Below are 16,678 nucleotides of genomic sequence, written 5' to 3' on the forward strand. Positions count from 1 at the left end.
ATCTAGTTAATGGTTTTATACCTCTACTTATTTATTTATTTTTGTTTATGTTGTTTGTGTTCATATACATTTGTGTACATATGTTCATTTATGTTTGTGAACTGGTTTGTTTAAAAGTAAAAGAAACAAACATAAACGGAAACGAACATATTATTTTTCAAATAAATGAACACGAACACAAAATACATATTCGTGTTCGGTTTGTTTAAAGGCCTAATTATGAAATAAGAAGATGAGTCCATCATCATCCAGTAGTTGAGTTTGGGCTCAAAGCAGGGTTGGCCCAGTAGTTAAGTTTGGGCCATGGACAACAGACGCAGTACAGTAGTATTAAACCCTAACCATTATCTCTCCATCTCTACACCGCCGTTTGAACATCATCTTCTTGAGGTACGATTTCCATTTCCTTTCCTTGGTGAATATGATTGATCTGTTTGTGTTGTGTGTATTATCTCTTCTCACTTTATGCTATTAATAATAATAATAATAATCTAGTGTATATGCACACCAGCTGTTTGATTAAATTCCTCAATTACCAAAATACATATAAATTGATTTTCTATATTTCATTCATCAGATAATAATAATATGTGCCTATTTATTAAAGCTCCAGTTCGGTTCGTTTCGATCTTTGGAGGCTCGAGCTCGGCTTGTTTACTATCTATTACTAATTAATCTTTATTTAAAATTTAATATAATATATATTGTTTAGTTATTTTCATTATTTGTTATATTATATACATGTAAATATATATGTATATATTATTATTATTATTATAAAAACTTATACAAATGAAAGGCTTGGTTAGCCTTGCTAGCCGGCTCGAACTCGATAAGGGAAGCTCGGCCCGTTTATTAAACGAGCTTACTTTTAGGCTCGAGCTCGTTTAAGCTTTTTCACGAGCCGATCATCTCATTTGCACCCCTAATATGGTGGCTTGCTTATACATTTTTTACTCAATTTTTAGGATCTGTGATCACCATATATTAAACTTAGCTTACGAAAATGGCAACTCAATTGAGCAAGAAGCGAAAGGTTAGCCTTGTCATTTACTATTACTAGTTCATAAAATTATATTTATATTATGTTTAGTTTTACATATATTTTATTATTTGAATTTGTTTGTATGAATCAGTTTGTAGCTGATGGTGTGTTCTTTGCCGAGTTGAATGAGGTTCTCACTAGGGAACTTGCTGAGGACGGTTACTCGGGTGTTGAAGTTAGGGTTACGCCTATGCGCACCGAGATCATCATCCGAGCCACCCGGACACAAAATGTCCTTGGTAATATTTTATAAAATTATCCAGCTTATTGTTTCAATAACAAAAAATAATCTTTGATGTGTTATTAAACGTGTAGGTGAGAAGGGAAGGAGAATAAGGGAGTTGACCTCGCTCGTTCAGAAGCGATTTAAGTTCCCTGAAAACAGTGTGGAACTTTATGCTGAGCGTGTCAACAACCGAGGTCTCTGTGCTATTGCACAAGCGGAGTCTCTGCGTTACAAGCTTCTTGGAGGCCTTGCTGTTCGCAGGTTTTATTATCTTTCTTATTGTTATAATCAATTATCTAGTCGATATTAGATGTATCGATTATCGGTCCCTTGGTAAAGTATTGGTCAAATATATCAGTCTTAAAATTTTCAGTGTTCAATGTGATGTTTGGAGCCTTGATCAGTTCCTACTTGCTACGTTAGTTAGTGTTTTTCTAGTTTCAGAAGCTTAATTTGTGAATTTTATGTGATATTGAAATTAACGAGATCCCATCTCAATAGCCGATATCTCTAATATCGGTCCTTGACCAGTTGACCAAGATCTGATAATTTTTCACATTAACTGCTAATTCATCTAGATTATTGTGTAATTAATGCTTAATGTTTTATTGGTATGTTTCTAGGGCGTGCTATGGTGTTCTAAGGTTTGTTATGGAGAATGGAGCAAAAGGATGTGAGGTATGTAATTATATTGTTATCTTTTTGTTTATATATTATGATTTATAACACATTATATAATGGTCAATTGGGGTCAATACCCGTCAATGCTTTTAGGTTATTGTTAGTGGAAAACTTAGGGCACAACGTGCAAAGGCAATGAAGTTCAAGGATGGGTACATGGTGTCTTCTGGTCAACCGGTCAAAGAGTATATTGACTCTGCTGTCAGACACGTGCTTCTTAGACAGGTAAACTCGTCTTCACCTTTAAGGGAATGATTTTTTGTTAGTGAGTTAATGATTGAAGTTGTGTGTGAAACAAACAGGGTGTTCTTGGTATTAAGGTCAAGATCATGCTTGACTGGGACCCAACCGGAAAGCTGGGACCGAAGACACCGTTACCGGATAATGTTGTGATTCATATGCCCAAGGATGATGTTGTTGCACTCCCACCTAAAGAAGTGGAGGAATATAGACCGCCACTCGTGATGGGTGACGAGCCTTTGCCTATGTCTATGCCGGTACCTGTCTAGGTCTTGTGACGGAAGTGAGAAAGTTTAGATGTTTCAAGACTTTATGTTATAAAAATGAGTTTTTGTTGTTTTTTTATGGATTGGACCTTATTGTTCTACTGATGTTTTGTTACTGCAATGCTATTTCTATAATCAGTTTGTTGCTTGAATGATGTTACTTTTAAGTTTCTGAGTTGTAATGTTAGTGGCTACATCTTAACTATTACTTATAGATCTGTGCTCATGTTATTATCTTATAGTTTGGACTTATCAGTCCTGATGGCACATTGTTGCAACAGAATAGAAATCTTGTGTAGAATACAATTGTTAAAGCTTGTTTAATAGTGATTTCTTGTACAAGTATGAGCTGTCAAAGTGAGGTATGCTGTCATTTAGTTAAGAGAGTTATTAAAGGTACAGTAAAGGTAAATTAGTTTTGGTAGGTAAATCTAAGTGCTCGTAAGAGGGTGGCGAGTTTTCAATGACTCCTGCCCTTATTTGAACGGCAGTTTTGTGCACAAATTGCATGTAAAAACATGGTTCACAGTTTTTGTAGTTGAAAGAAAGTATCATGTGAATGATGTCGATTGTTGTATTAACTCATATTAGGGGGGACGGGGCGGTGCGTGATGGAGCTCCCATCACGCGTGGTGAGCCTCTCCACACGGCCGCCGCCCCTTTGTCACGCGGAAAAATTGGATTTTGCGTGATGGGTGTCACGCGTGATGAAGGGTTGATTCCAAGAAAAAGAGCCGTTGGGAGGGGGGTGGTTATGACAGTTGGGGGGCAGCCGTCGCCGGAAGTGATGGATTGCCGGAAAATTAACAGGGAAGGAGGAGTTGTGCTGTGGGTTTTGTTAATATTATTATTATTATATATTAAATACAATTTACACAATAAACCCTTAACTTTTACATTTCTTTTAAACAGAATTTAGAATAATTTACGAATTAAACCTTGAACTTTTGAATGCTATAAAAATGATATAAAAGTCGGCTAAGTTGGCGGAAACGTGACGAGGCCTATATCAACCATTTCTTTGTCGGTTTTTATTTATTTATTTATCTTTGTAACATTTAATCTTGCAAAAAAACAAAACAAAAACAAAAAAAATCCATCACACCACCACCCCTAGTAAAAAACCATCACATGTGATGGATTTGGGGTTGGTGATGTGGCACCATTTGATTGGGTGGGGTGTGTGATGAGTAATGCCACCACATCCACCACCCCTTCCCCCCCTTAACAGACCTACAAGGCAAAAATTTAATCGTCGGTCCGTTTCTAAGCAACTTTGTTTGCACTTTTAGAACACACAACACCACAATACGATTATTATTACACAATGACCAAGTTTTCTTATAATTTTGAAAAGAGAATGAGCAGAAAACTGAAAGACATTGTTCAAAAACATAAGTTATTTTTATGTAACTCGAAAAGGAATCTCAACACAAGCAGAGATAATTGTTTAAATGTTCATTTAAAAAGAAACTTTTGAGAGAATTGCATTGTTTTGAAATTTTGCATTTAAGATTTGTTGGTTAAGACTGAATTCCTTAATGTAAATCTTTAATTGTTCCTTTTACCTAGAAAAAAGAAAACTTACGAAATTAATCTGCAGTTACAATCACTTTCGTGTGTTGTGCATAATTCAAGTCAACCCTAAAATAATCCAACAAAAGTTGTCACCAAATTCTGGTAATTTATGAAAGCTTAAGAAATATATAGTATGGTTCATTAGTACATGTACATAACCTGGGTCTCAAAAGAATGACACTTTCTTGAATGTTTTGACTTAAAATAATATACTATAGAGCATGTACATAATCTATGGTGATAATCATGCTATCACAAAGACATACTTGAATCATCTTAACATCTTTGATGTTAACAAGATTCAAACTACCAATTAGAATTCATGCTAAGCGGTGCTAACGCCCCCGACTTCATAACGGGTTATATCCTCAGAGTAAAGGACGCCATTTGGTGACACGAGACGTACGAGAGCAACAGTAAACCGAGACTGTAAATAACAGTAAATAAAAAATATTGGAGTTACATTTTGAACATGTGACGTTAAGGAGTAGTTTTAAGTTAAAATTTACTCATTGGAACAAAGCTAACGCCCACCAACAGCCGGGCAACCCGTATCCTAGATTACTAAAAAACTGCAAACAAGAGAGAAGGTAAATATAGCATTTCAAAAAAAAAAAAAAAATCAAACGTTATGCTTCAACACCATGTAACATGTTAAAGATCAATACAAGAGGTTGATATCATTGATTCTTTTGTTATATACCCATGAGACCCGCTGCCTGAAAACTTACAGCCCCACCAATACGTAATTTCAAAGTATTAATGCAAGAAAAGAGATAAAATCTGGTTAAGCCGATTTTTTTTTTTTAATTTTAACATATTTAGATTTTATAATTACAACTTTACAACTAAAAATGCAAAGCTATATAAAAAAAACAATTACTAATTAACTTTTAAATAGTAACATAAAAAATTCAAATCATTATAAGTTTGGCCACAAAACATTTTATTTTAAGACTTAAAATATAAACGGGTTAAATAGGTCAAGCCCACGAAGATTTCAAATATTGCACGTGGTTTGAGACAGTAGTTCATGAATATATTCATGACTTTCAGAAAGCAGAAAAAATATTAACACTAGAGAACAATAATCTGAATTCCTTACCATGAGAAGAAGAGCGCCCAAAGAAAAGATTGAACTCATTGATATGCTAATAAATCTCAAATCACGTCCCGCCTGCAATCAAGATTCATATCGTAACTATTTTAACACACCCAGAAATTAATATTCAGTAACGAAAAAGCGAAACACAAAAAGAGGTTAGTTATAAAACTATAAAATAAGCATACCAACAATGTTCCTTCAAGACTATGAGTACATGCAGAGACAAATAAAGCAAGGAAGTAAGGAAGTAGAACTTTGTGCATCTGCATTAAAAGAAAATAACCAAAATACTTCAAGAAACAAATAATTTTTATTCTTTCATAATGAAGAGGTGTCAATCATGTCGAGTTGGCACATTGCGGGTAGAATCGTTCAACCTGACTACCTGAGCACGACCCATATTTTATTCATGTCAAAAAACATCAGCCTATCCCACAGACGCTTAAAATCATGAAAGCCGAACCGTTAAAACAAGTTGGCGAATAATAATCAAGTTATAAGTGTGTTAATCGGGTTGGTGGGTTGTAAAAAATTGGGTTATACGGATTACGGGTTAAACAGGTCAACCCCAACATGACCGGTTTTATTTAGCTAAACAAGTAGTTATCAAAGCTAACCTCCTTTATGACCAGAGGATCAGGTGAAAAAACTTTAGGAAACAACCACGGAACAATTGTACCAACAGCACCTAATATTAAACCGCACAATGAACCAATTATCACCATTGACTTAACAGCGTTCTTGCCTGAGTAAATATAATAACAAGCATATGTGAAGATCATATACAAACTATTTAAATTAAAAAAAAAGGAGCTAAAACAACTACACAAATTAACCTTTGACAGACTTCGCTTAGCACCATATAAAAGTTCTGGCATAAACGATTGCGCGGTTTGAGATAACGGTTCACCTCCTACAGCAAACATACAGAATAGTTGGACAAGAACCTGAAGTAACAGAAGTTAGTTAAGAGTCAAACAAAGTGAGTTGACTTTAATAGCAAAAATCAAGTTAAGACGGGCCCACCAACCTGATGAGCAGCAACGGTTTGTGTGCCCATTGATGTTGCAAAGTATACAAGTAGAGAATAGAATGCCACCTAAAACATGTGTTAAATATGATTACAAAAACAATATTTTTACAATAACAATCTGAGCCTAAAAATAAAGTTATTTAAAGTGTTGTATGCAGGGTTGGCAATTTCTGACATTGACTGAATACGATACGAAAATAATCAGGTTTTAGTTGACATATCTATCCGGTTTAAAAATCAGTTTGTGTTCGGATCGACATGTTTAATCAATCGGATCATGTTCAGATGCCTTTTTTAACCTGTGTAGTTAAATAGATTGATCCATTAATCCGCTTAACCCATTAATTACAACCCACCAGCTAGATTAACACATTTACCACTTAATTATTACACACCAACCTGTTTGGCGCGTGTAGATAAATGGGTCAAACATTTTGTGTTTGGGTTGAACAATTCAACCAGGCACGATCGTCACCACTGAGCAGAAAAACGCGGCCGCGGGGGGGGGGGGGAATTTTTAAGCTTTGCCCATGTCTCCAATTAGCTATAAATATCTCACTTCTCCAAATATATTATTACGACACTAATTAAAATGCAATTCTCTTAACGATAACATTTCCGATTTCTATAAAATAACAACAATGGTTAACAATTAGGTCTTTTCAACAGTTCCTCAAAGTGCAAATTTCGTTCAAGTATATCAATTCAATAAGTCAAAATTATAATTTAACTATATGTTCATTTAAACCAACCCAATGGAGGTAAGACTATTATCACCTGCGGATACTGCCACCCGGGTTCAGGTTCCGTTTCTAACCAACCGATGAATAGTCGGTGGCTCAATGGGCTGGAAACGGAAAAGGATCCCAGGGATGGCATGTGCCACTGGTAAAAACCAGTCTTCATTGGCTTCTTGGTTTAGACGATCATATACTTAAATTAGATTTATGACTTATTGAATCAAATATATACTTGAATGAAATTTGAGACTCAAAGAACCATTGAATCAACATTTTCTCTATTCAAAGTAACCGGATTGTTAATGTCGTTTTTTTATAGAAAATGGAAATCTTGTAGTTCAGAGAATTGCATTGCAACTAGTTCGAATACTTATAACTAAAATTGGCCACTTTTTTTTTATTTGGCCCGTTATCTTTTTGGAAATAATGATACAAACCTTTGACATCATCATTATAAATACCGGAGCAGCAAGCTTGAATATTTGTACAAGTTCATTAGCTGATGGAACCGCAACCGCATAACCATTATACCCTTTATCTTTCAGAGCTTCAACCATCATAAATCCTGCAACCACCTACAATATGTGTGAGGTGTCACACGACCTATACGACAACTTAACCAATCCATGTTAAACAAATTTATTAAATCATACCTGAGACACCATTGTTGCCCATGCGGCTCCTGCAATGCCGTACCCTAAAAATAAGCAGAGCACCACATCACCATTGCCATTAATAATACTCGCAACTGCCAGAGCCTTCAAGGGTCCCCATGAATCCTTCATTCCCAGGCTGGTTAAAAAGAAATATTAAGCCTGGCAAAACAAGTGGGTCGGTTCGTGAAACAGTTAAAACTGGGGTGGGGTCAAAACTAGGGTGTAAGCTAGCCGAGCCGCTCGTGAGATACTCGGGATCAGCTCGCTAAAAGCTCGAATCAAGCCAAGCTTAAATAAGTGTGCTTGATAAATGAGCCCGAGCCAGAGCTTCACTTATCGAGCTAGGTGGTGAGCCTAAAAGAGCCTAATATTTATATAATTCTTACTTAATAATATACCAGTAATTATATATAGAATAAAATAAAAGAAACTAATATATTATGTTATATACAAAAATTATAATATAAGGAATGCAAATATTATTACTATAAATGTATAAAGTAGTTGACAAATAATAAACGAGTCGATCCCGAGCCGAGCAGAGCAGAGCTCGAGCCTGAAAACTACTCATGAGCCAAGCTCGAGCTTTAGAAATAGAACTCGAAACGAGCAGAGCTCAAGCTCTCATAAGTTAAACGAGCCTAGGCGAGCTTGGGATCAAGGGCTCAGCTCGGCTCGTTTACACGCCTAGTCAATTCATGATGTGTCTAGTATCTACCTTGCACTCTGAGCAACCCACCCCACTAGAATTGCAGGCCATGCCAAGCCTCGAATCTATTAACATATGACAAACACATTCTACTGATTAAAAAAATGATGTTATACAAAAATAAGTAATAAGTTTATGCAAAAAAGTTTTGTAGAATCCAAAGGACCTGAACATATGTGTTTGCTGCTGATAACATATGTGCATTCTTGGCTCCAGAAAAGGCTGAAATATTCAAGTATAGAATTTTATAAATGGAAAAACACAAAAGATGATACCTAGATTCAAATTTATAGACAAATTTGATTGTCAAGAACCTTTTTATTGTTTGTACTATTTATACAGAAAAAAAAAATAAAAAGAGATGTTATTACCGCTCAATGCCCACTCTCCCCGGAACCTTGTAAATAAAAGCATCATTATACCACACGTCATTCCAACAAGAAGCAGAACTGATATCTGATGCTGCACCTCGAATTTATCCTAAACAACTTGACGAGTCAGATTATTCAACAGGTATAGAAATATGAAAGCTAAATAAAAACATATGAAAGAAACCTGTTTGGCTAGTGAAGTGGCCACCATATTTGAAGTAGCTATGGAAAGAAACATGAATCCATAACTCATGTAATCGCAAAGCACCGTGCCCGGCCCTGCAAGCAGATATTTAAACAATCATTATCACAAATCACATCCATAATAGGTTTCAGGTTCAAATACAAATACTTAACATGAAAACAGTGAGAACCAATTTGTTGTTATTATTAGGTTTGTTTTTATAAGTATTTGCTATTATTTTTTGTTCGTATTTGTTGATTTCCAATTATGAGACATTATAAGTATTTGCTGATTTGTATTTTCTTGTTATTATTAGGCTTTTGTTGTTATTATGTTGCTGATTCTGAATCTTTTGTTGTCATTGTTAGGTTTTTTCTTTGTTAATTATAAAACATTGCTAATGCAGATTTATATTGTTTCCTACGTTCTCATGTTTGGTAGATTGGTATTGTTTCCTACGTTATCATGTTAATATTATTTTGTACATGTCCATAATAGTTAGGTTTATTGTAAGCATATCTTATCTTACTCTTCTAATTAAGTAAAATAATGAGGCTTAGGTGTTAAATCTACACTCAGTTTTTAGCCTAAATTTGCTTCATAATCTTCTAATCTCTCATCTCACTCATCCTAGCTATCCATGGTTCATGGGTCAAAACCATTTGGCAATTGAGTTATAAAATAGTAAAAAAAAAAAGTAAAATATTGATTGAAGATCAAACAAGTAGAAATATGAAAGTTAAACAAGTAGAAAATAGCCAAGAACAATATTTTTCTAGGGTTGGTTTGTTCCCACGATGTCACTATATGTTGCATTAGGCAGACGTGGTCTAAAATTGTTAATATTGGATGACAATGCAAATACTTGTGATAAATAAAACAACAAATGTTGTTGTATATAAAGAGGTTTTCTCAAATTTATACATTTGTGATTCTAAACTTCTTACTATTCTTACCTTTAATTTTGTTCATTTATTTCAATTACCGGGTCTCATTTATTTTTATCATTTAACATAGACATGGTGGTTCGAAAGGTAATTATTATTATAATATGCGAAAACGAACAAGATAACGGAGGTAACCTAAAGCGGCCAACTCGAGGGAACTGGACTGGCCAATGACAGCAGTATCAATCAAACTCATCAAGGGTCCACACAACCACAGTCCTGCAGCTGGACCTGAGAACTTGGCAATCTCCACCAACTGATTCCAAATACTCTCGTTTCCCGCCAAATGACTGACAACTTGTTCCTCCTCCATCTTATCATCGTCACCGGTGTCGATAATAGAGGTAGCCGTAGCAGGAATCCGGTTGTTCCTGTAGCCTTGTTCTTTTGAAAGTGTTCGGTTAAGATGAGTAAACAGCCGATTGTTTGTTCTTCTGAAGAGTGATTGTGAAGGAGTATTATAATATTGGTTGGAAATGGAATTTGGGGTTATGAAGACTGTATTGAAGTGGTAATAGTTGTTGTGTGGAATTAGGGTTTTAGCGTCCATAATTTGGGGATTTTTGCAGTTTGAAATGTGTGAATTGAATTGAATTGAAGTGAAGTGAGAGAGCGGTGAGATACTTCCAACGACGTTCGTTGATGTTTGTTTCCCGGTAACAATATAATACACCCCCAAACGTATAGTTAAGTTTAAGTTCGGCTTATTACTATTTACTTCGTATTAATTAATTTTATATATTTGTAATTATTTTACTACATATTATAATTTTATGTATAAAATAATATATATTATTTAGTTATTTTTATTTATGTTTTATATAACATTATATATATTAATTAATAAATATATATTTTTTAAAATTTCATAAATGATATGCTAATTTAGGCTCACGAGCTAGCTCGAGCTCGATAAGTGAAGCTCAGGCTCAGGCTTGATTAAGCTCAGCTCGATCGAGTTTTTTAATGAGTCGATCTCGAGTTGTTCACGAACGGCTCTGCTCGTTTGCAGCTTTACGCATGACTGACAACTATACAAATGGGACATGATGACAACTTTTTTTAGTCTATATGGACCATATGGCTCTCAAACGAATCGTGTAGGTTTCCTGGATCATATAGATTATCATACCACATCTACGCTTCCTTACATGTTTGTTGGTTGCTTAGTTGATTATCACATATGTATTATAATAACTTTGCTTGTTTATGTATCATTATTTTATATATATTTATTTTATTTTTACAAACGTAGTTAGTTATAGTAAATATCAAATTAATTGAATATAAAAGCTTTAAACACGCTAAATAATTCGTCATCCTGCAACTTCTACTTAATTCATCATGTATATGTATAAGGCATCGAACAACTATACTTTTATAACGACTGTATTTCAAAACCTGAATCAACACGATTAAGATCTACATCATCAAACAAAGTATTTTTTAACTATACTTCAAAAGCTTAGCTAACTCATATAGATGTCAACCAGAACTGATCACATGACGACATCCAAAAAGCCGATACTTCGAAACACTCATATTGTCCGTCAGTTGTTTAATAAGTATGGAGCAAAATATATATTTTTAAACTATGTGTTTTTTTATTTTACAACTAACTCGTTTGCTAGGCTGAACGTAATGGGGCGATAAATGCCTAAAAATTGGCTGATATTCATCACCAACACAACCACCACCACCACGCGGGGGGGGGGGGGGGGGGGGGGGGAGGGGGATATGTGGGAGACAAGGAGGGAGGAGGGCGACGAGTTTTGTCGCCGTGGTTTGTTTGAGAATATTATTATATTCTTTTGTGTGTAGCGCGTGCGCACACACCCACCCACCACCATACCCTTAAAACAAAAATCTCCCATTTATTGGCTGGGGCCAAATGTCGCAAATCGCTCAATTTTGTAGGCTCTTCACTACACATAGTCTTATTTCCGGTATTCTTGTATTTTTAAAGTAATTAAAAAAATTCAACTTATATTAGGCCCTATAGGGCTTGTATATCCCTGATACGAGTCGTATAGGGGTACCTGGTGTCCAAATAACCTATGTGGTATTGTGGTGTGGGAATAACCTATGCCTAACAATTTCGTCCTCCCTGGCAAAGCACACTTTTAATAATAATAAAAACACTTCGTCGTATATCGGCTACCATTTAACAAAAGTTTTTTAGTTCACCCCTCAACTTTTATTCTAGATCCACCACTGCTCAAATCTCATTTTGAACCAAAAATCGAACCTAGATTTTAAATCTATTTATTGTTTACATTTAAGAAATTTTATTTACTAGTTTATTTATACTTTTAGTGGGTTTGGATCAAATACAAATGAAATTAACGTGTTAAACGTAAGAACCAAATATAGTAAGTAGAGAAATTATGTAATTACATCATAGAGTAATTATAATTATTCTTGTTGTATATGTAATTACTTTATAATTTAATTACATAATTACTCTAATTGTGTGTATAATTACTATACCTGATTATCACGTTTAGTACGTTAGTTTCTTTTATACGTTAACTTTCCCCTACTTTTAATCGTTATATTTATATGAGTAATCTGTCCGTCCATGTGTTTTTGTTGGCCAGAAGGAAAGGGCATTTGATGAATTTTGATCACCACAATTTGAATCCAAGAAAGGTGGACCAAAAAGATAGTGGAAACTTTTGTACAAGGACAAAATGCATTTGGCATCACACCAGAGACCGCTTCCATCTTGGACGATTGTAATCATTTGGCATTTGCATATGAAATTTGTGCATTGTAGTTGTAATTAATTTGAAGGATTCATTTTAATATTTGACTAAATTTATAATAGTAAAAACATTTTTATTTTTATAAATTATCTAAAATTGTGTCGCTTTGCGCCACGGTTCAAATGATAAAGTACAATAAGACGTAGTAGGTGTATACTTATGATTCCGGCTGTATTTTATTTTAAATTCGTTAATCTTTTATTTTTTAAGGGGTGACAAAAAAAATATATTAAAACTAGCAAGAAGCTAGAAAATAATACAACCACTAAAACTGTGACATCCGTCGAATTTGAGCCTCGAGTAGTATTTGTGTTGTAAACTTTTATTAGTAAAACCGACACAACATTTTTAGAAATTTATTTAAATTATTATATAATAATATTTTAGACCTCGATCATAAATAAAACGATGTTTTGTCACATTATAATATCGTTAAGAAAAACATTAAGTGTTCAAACTAATTTTCGTGAAGTTGTTATAAGCTTTTAGAACCTTTAAACTCGTTTTAAACATTGACTGGAACTTGGAGGGTATTTTGTGAAAAATATGTTACATATATAAACACACAAACACAAACACAAACCTAACCCTATCTTTATCATCTCCAGCCGCCACCCACCCCCTTGAGCCGTTTTTCCGGCGACGGCGGTACGGCAGTCCGGCGAGCCCAGAGCTCCGGCCACCTCTCTCCCCTTCACCACCTCCGACGCACCTCCAGCCAGCCCCTTTCCCCTCATCGCGTTTCCAGCAGCCCCTCTCCTTCCCCTCGTTTTTCCGGCGACCGGTGACCGCCACCCTCCGGCTCTGGCGAACACCACCTACCTCCCTTGTAACACCAACACCGCACCCTCCTTATCTCCCTCTCTCCGCCTCCATTTCTCTATCTCACGGCTCTCTCCGTCTCTCGTCTCTCTCTCTCCATCTCTCTCTCTCTCTTCGACTCTTTCTCCCTCTCACCGTGTATCTCTCTCTGTCTCCTTCTCTCTCCCTCCTCCGGCAGTTTGTTATCACTCTCCGGCGATTTCGGCTCGGGTTTTACCCGATGTGAAGCCACGACCTCATATACTTTAAAAGGTAAACTAATTTGGGTTTTAGTGTTATTAATTTTCATATATCGAATTTCGGATTTAAATTGTTAATAATTGGTTTGGTAGTATCGGTTAATTTTTGGTTAAATACTTTGAAACGGGTTGGATGAATATTGGTGTTGTTTTGAATTGGGGATAAGATGAACATCGGGTTTGGTTAGCTAAGACGGAATAAACCCGGGTTACTAACCACTTAAAAATCGGTCTAGGTCTAGGATTTATGTTTAAAAATAATTAAATATATATATATATATGTTATATTATTATTTTAGGTTTAATTCATATTGCTACTATTATATACTACTATCACTATTATTATTATTATTATAATTATATATATATGTACATATAATATAAAAGACTTATTTTTAAAGGTATTAATACTATTTTATTATTATTATTATTATTTTTATTGTTAATGCCATTGTTATTATAAATATTAAAGTTGTTAATATTATTATTCAAGATCATATTATTATTTATTAAGATCATACTTCTATCATTTATTTATTATCAATAATATTATTATATTTATTTATGAATTCGTTTAGAAATCGAACCGACATTGAGTATGATGTCATTATTACTATCAATATTTTTACTATTATTATCATTTTTAATCAACAACGCTTAATTTAATACTTGGATTTTTATTATTTAACTATTATGATTAGTATCATATTATATTAGTATTATTAATAATAATTATTGTTATTATTATTATCATTGTTATCTTATACATCTATATATATATATATATGTATATATATCTAACATATCTTTTTAAAAATATTATTATCATTACTATCATTATCATTAATAATGTTATTATAAACTTTATTATCCATTCATTTTTTATAAAAAACCGAACTCTTAAATTAAGCTCGTATTGTTCTTATTTAATATTGGTTCAGTTATTTAAAAGTCCCATAAAATGATATTATTGTTATTCTAATTATTAATTAGGTACAAGTCTATGAACTAACCGATAACCCGATTTTAACAACCGAACCTCCTCGTTCAATGTTTCCAATATAGTTTCATTATGGTTTCAAGTTCATTAATATATATTACATTATTTATTTAAGCTAAGATGTTTATCATTTCAAGTCGGATCTGTTCGTTTACCGTTCGAGCTTCGTTTATTTTATCTATTTAGTTCTCGGTTCATCAATCGAGGTGAGTACTTTCATACCCCCTTTTTCCATCTTTCGTTTTGAGGTGACATTTCATACTTATCAAACGAAATGCTTCAATTACTTGAAATCTTTAAACCCACAAACGTGATTGTATACTTACTTGAATAATTGCTTGATTTGGTGTTCTATGCATACATGCTACGTGCCTATGTGTTTATCGCTTTCAGTCATGGAGAAGTCTATAAATCCGTGATCTATCCTGATATTCTCTTATAGCACGGGTGTCGTTAACGTAATGCAATTAACGATATTCTATTAAATCCTAGACTACTTGGCAACCCCTTGTAGCTAGGTGGCGCTAACGTAATTCTATTAGCGATTGTCAGTTTATCCAAGTTGTTGCTTTTATTTATTGTTTTGTATACAAGTTTTGTGGCTTTTTTTACTACTATATACTTATATGCTCAAACTTATGAATTGCTCACCAACATTTGTGTTGACAAACTTTATTTTATGAAATGTTACAGGTTGACTTTTGTTGACTCGAGGACTTGATGAAAACGTTACTAAGACCATTAGGGTATTGGTAAAACGAACAATATAATTGTTACTTGTATTCAAATTGTTTGTTGTGAACGAGATGTGTTGATTATTGATTTATGAAATAAATGAGTTGATTAAATATTGTCACTTTTAAATAGTGTCTTGTGTAGTTGTCCAATCACGTTGCACGCCGGCTAGAGCTGCACAAATCGGGTACACCTTGAAAACCCGAACCGGTTCGGAACCGTTTTTTTTCAACCCGGGTAGAGAATGACACCGGTTCCAGTCAGGAACCGGTTCGGTTCCCGACCCGAACCGGTGCTCAGATATGCGAACTTTTAAGAACCGGGTAGGGTATGAACCGGAACCAGTTTTTACGTAAAAACCGGTTCCACCGGTTTTTTTTTGAAATTTATAAATTAGAGCCGTTAGGAACCGGTTCCAACGGCTATATAGCCGTTTTTGACCGTTGGAACCGGTTTTTTTAACTATAAATAGGGTTTTTTAACCGTTTTTGACCGTTCAAACACGTGACTGACAGACAATAGTACAATTCTTCTTCGTCGAAACAAATAATTTTACCAAAACAAATAATTAGTCGAACAAGTTACAAATAATTTTATCAAAACAAATAATTACAACTCTTCTTCGTCTTCATTCTCTTCACCCTCGTCTTCGTTATCGGAAGAAACCCCGTCCTCCGCCTCCTCATCATGAATATGACGCTCTATTGGTATTTCGTCTTCAAAGTTCGACTTGTGTTGTACACGATCCACCGCATCCAAATGGTCCTTTAGGCAAATGCAAACCTCTAGAGACTCGGGAGTTAGTTTTGTTCTTCGCATAGATAACACCCTCCCACTAAGAGAAAAAACCGATTCGGAAGCAACCGTTGAGGCTTGTACGGGAAGCAAATCACGAGCCATGGCGGATAGAATGGGGAAATTCGTTTTGTTTACCTTTCCACCAAGCCAATAAATCAATATTGCGAATTTCGTCTACCGTTGCGCCCTCAACATAGTTTGCTCCACTATATCGACCAAGTTCGCTACTTGGTGTGTTTCCTCTTTGCCTCTTAGATGCGGATTCACGAATCCCATTCATCAAGTTTATAAGTGGGTCATTGCACGGCCTACCACTTGTTGTTTTTTTCACAAAAGACGATCTCGTGCTTGGACCGTACATTTGAAATAGTGGTCATAAAGGTCTTGAAGATTTTTGTTGAACTTGTCCTTCGCTTCCGTCGACAACTTCGGGTCAATCTCGTGCATACCTAAGTTGTCGAATATTTCCTCAATCGTTGTTTCAACCCCATTAACATTCCAATAGGGTTTAATGCGGCGGCACAAGTAAAGACCG

General features: G+C 34.7%; 1 protein-coding gene and 1 pseudogene across 3 annotated transcripts; one reads left to right on the plus strand and one right to left on the minus strand.

The window, feature by feature from the left end:
* The first annotated feature begins 329 nt into the window (after window positions 1–329).
* Window positions 330–2,610, plus strand: LOC143612334 (small ribosomal subunit protein uS3z-like). Of its 2 annotated transcripts, none has more exons than XM_077086346.1 (7): window positions 330–390; window positions 969–1,036; window positions 1,137–1,284; window positions 1,361–1,532; window positions 1,895–1,949; window positions 2,046–2,177; window positions 2,255–2,610. In XM_077086346.1, the coding sequence occupies exons 2-7, from the start codon at window positions 1,007–1,009 to the stop codon at window positions 2,459–2,461; spliced, it is 744 nt and encodes a 247-aa protein (XP_076942461.1). In that variant the 5' UTR covers window positions 330–390; window positions 969–1,006; the 3' UTR covers window positions 2,462–2,610. The 2 variants fall into 2 exon arrangements, with proteins under 2 accessions (XP_076942461.1, XP_076942460.1); XM_077086345.1 differs by having other exon boundaries at window positions 367–384; window positions 958–1,036.
* A 1,461-nt stretch (window positions 2,611–4,071) lies between these two features.
* LOC143612335 (protein DETOXIFICATION 46, chloroplastic-like) lies at window positions 4,072–10,369 on the minus strand (annotated as a pseudogene). Its single transcript, XR_013149929.1, has 14 exons — window positions 9,917–10,369; window positions 8,835–8,929; window positions 8,651–8,759; window positions 8,446–8,501; window positions 8,289–8,344; window positions 7,568–7,706; window positions 7,352–7,489; window positions 6,172–6,240; window positions 5,965–6,088; window positions 5,759–5,886; window positions 5,327–5,404; window positions 5,142–5,213; window positions 4,546–4,608; window positions 4,072–4,463 (listed from the first exon to the last, which is right to left on the minus strand). The product of XR_013149929.1 is annotated as a protein DETOXIFICATION 46, chloroplastic-like (transcript).
* Between the last annotated feature and the right edge of the window lie 6,309 nt (window positions 10,370–16,678).

The sequence above is a fragment of the Bidens hawaiensis genome, unplaced genomic scaffold (genome assembly GCF_021521415.1).
Source record: "Bidens hawaiensis isolate Kalapana, Puna unplaced genomic scaffold, B.hawaiensis_p1.1 tig00034358_1, whole genome shotgun sequence".
Lineage (NCBI taxonomy): Eukaryota > Viridiplantae > Streptophyta > Magnoliopsida > Asterales > Asteraceae > Bidens > Bidens hawaiensis.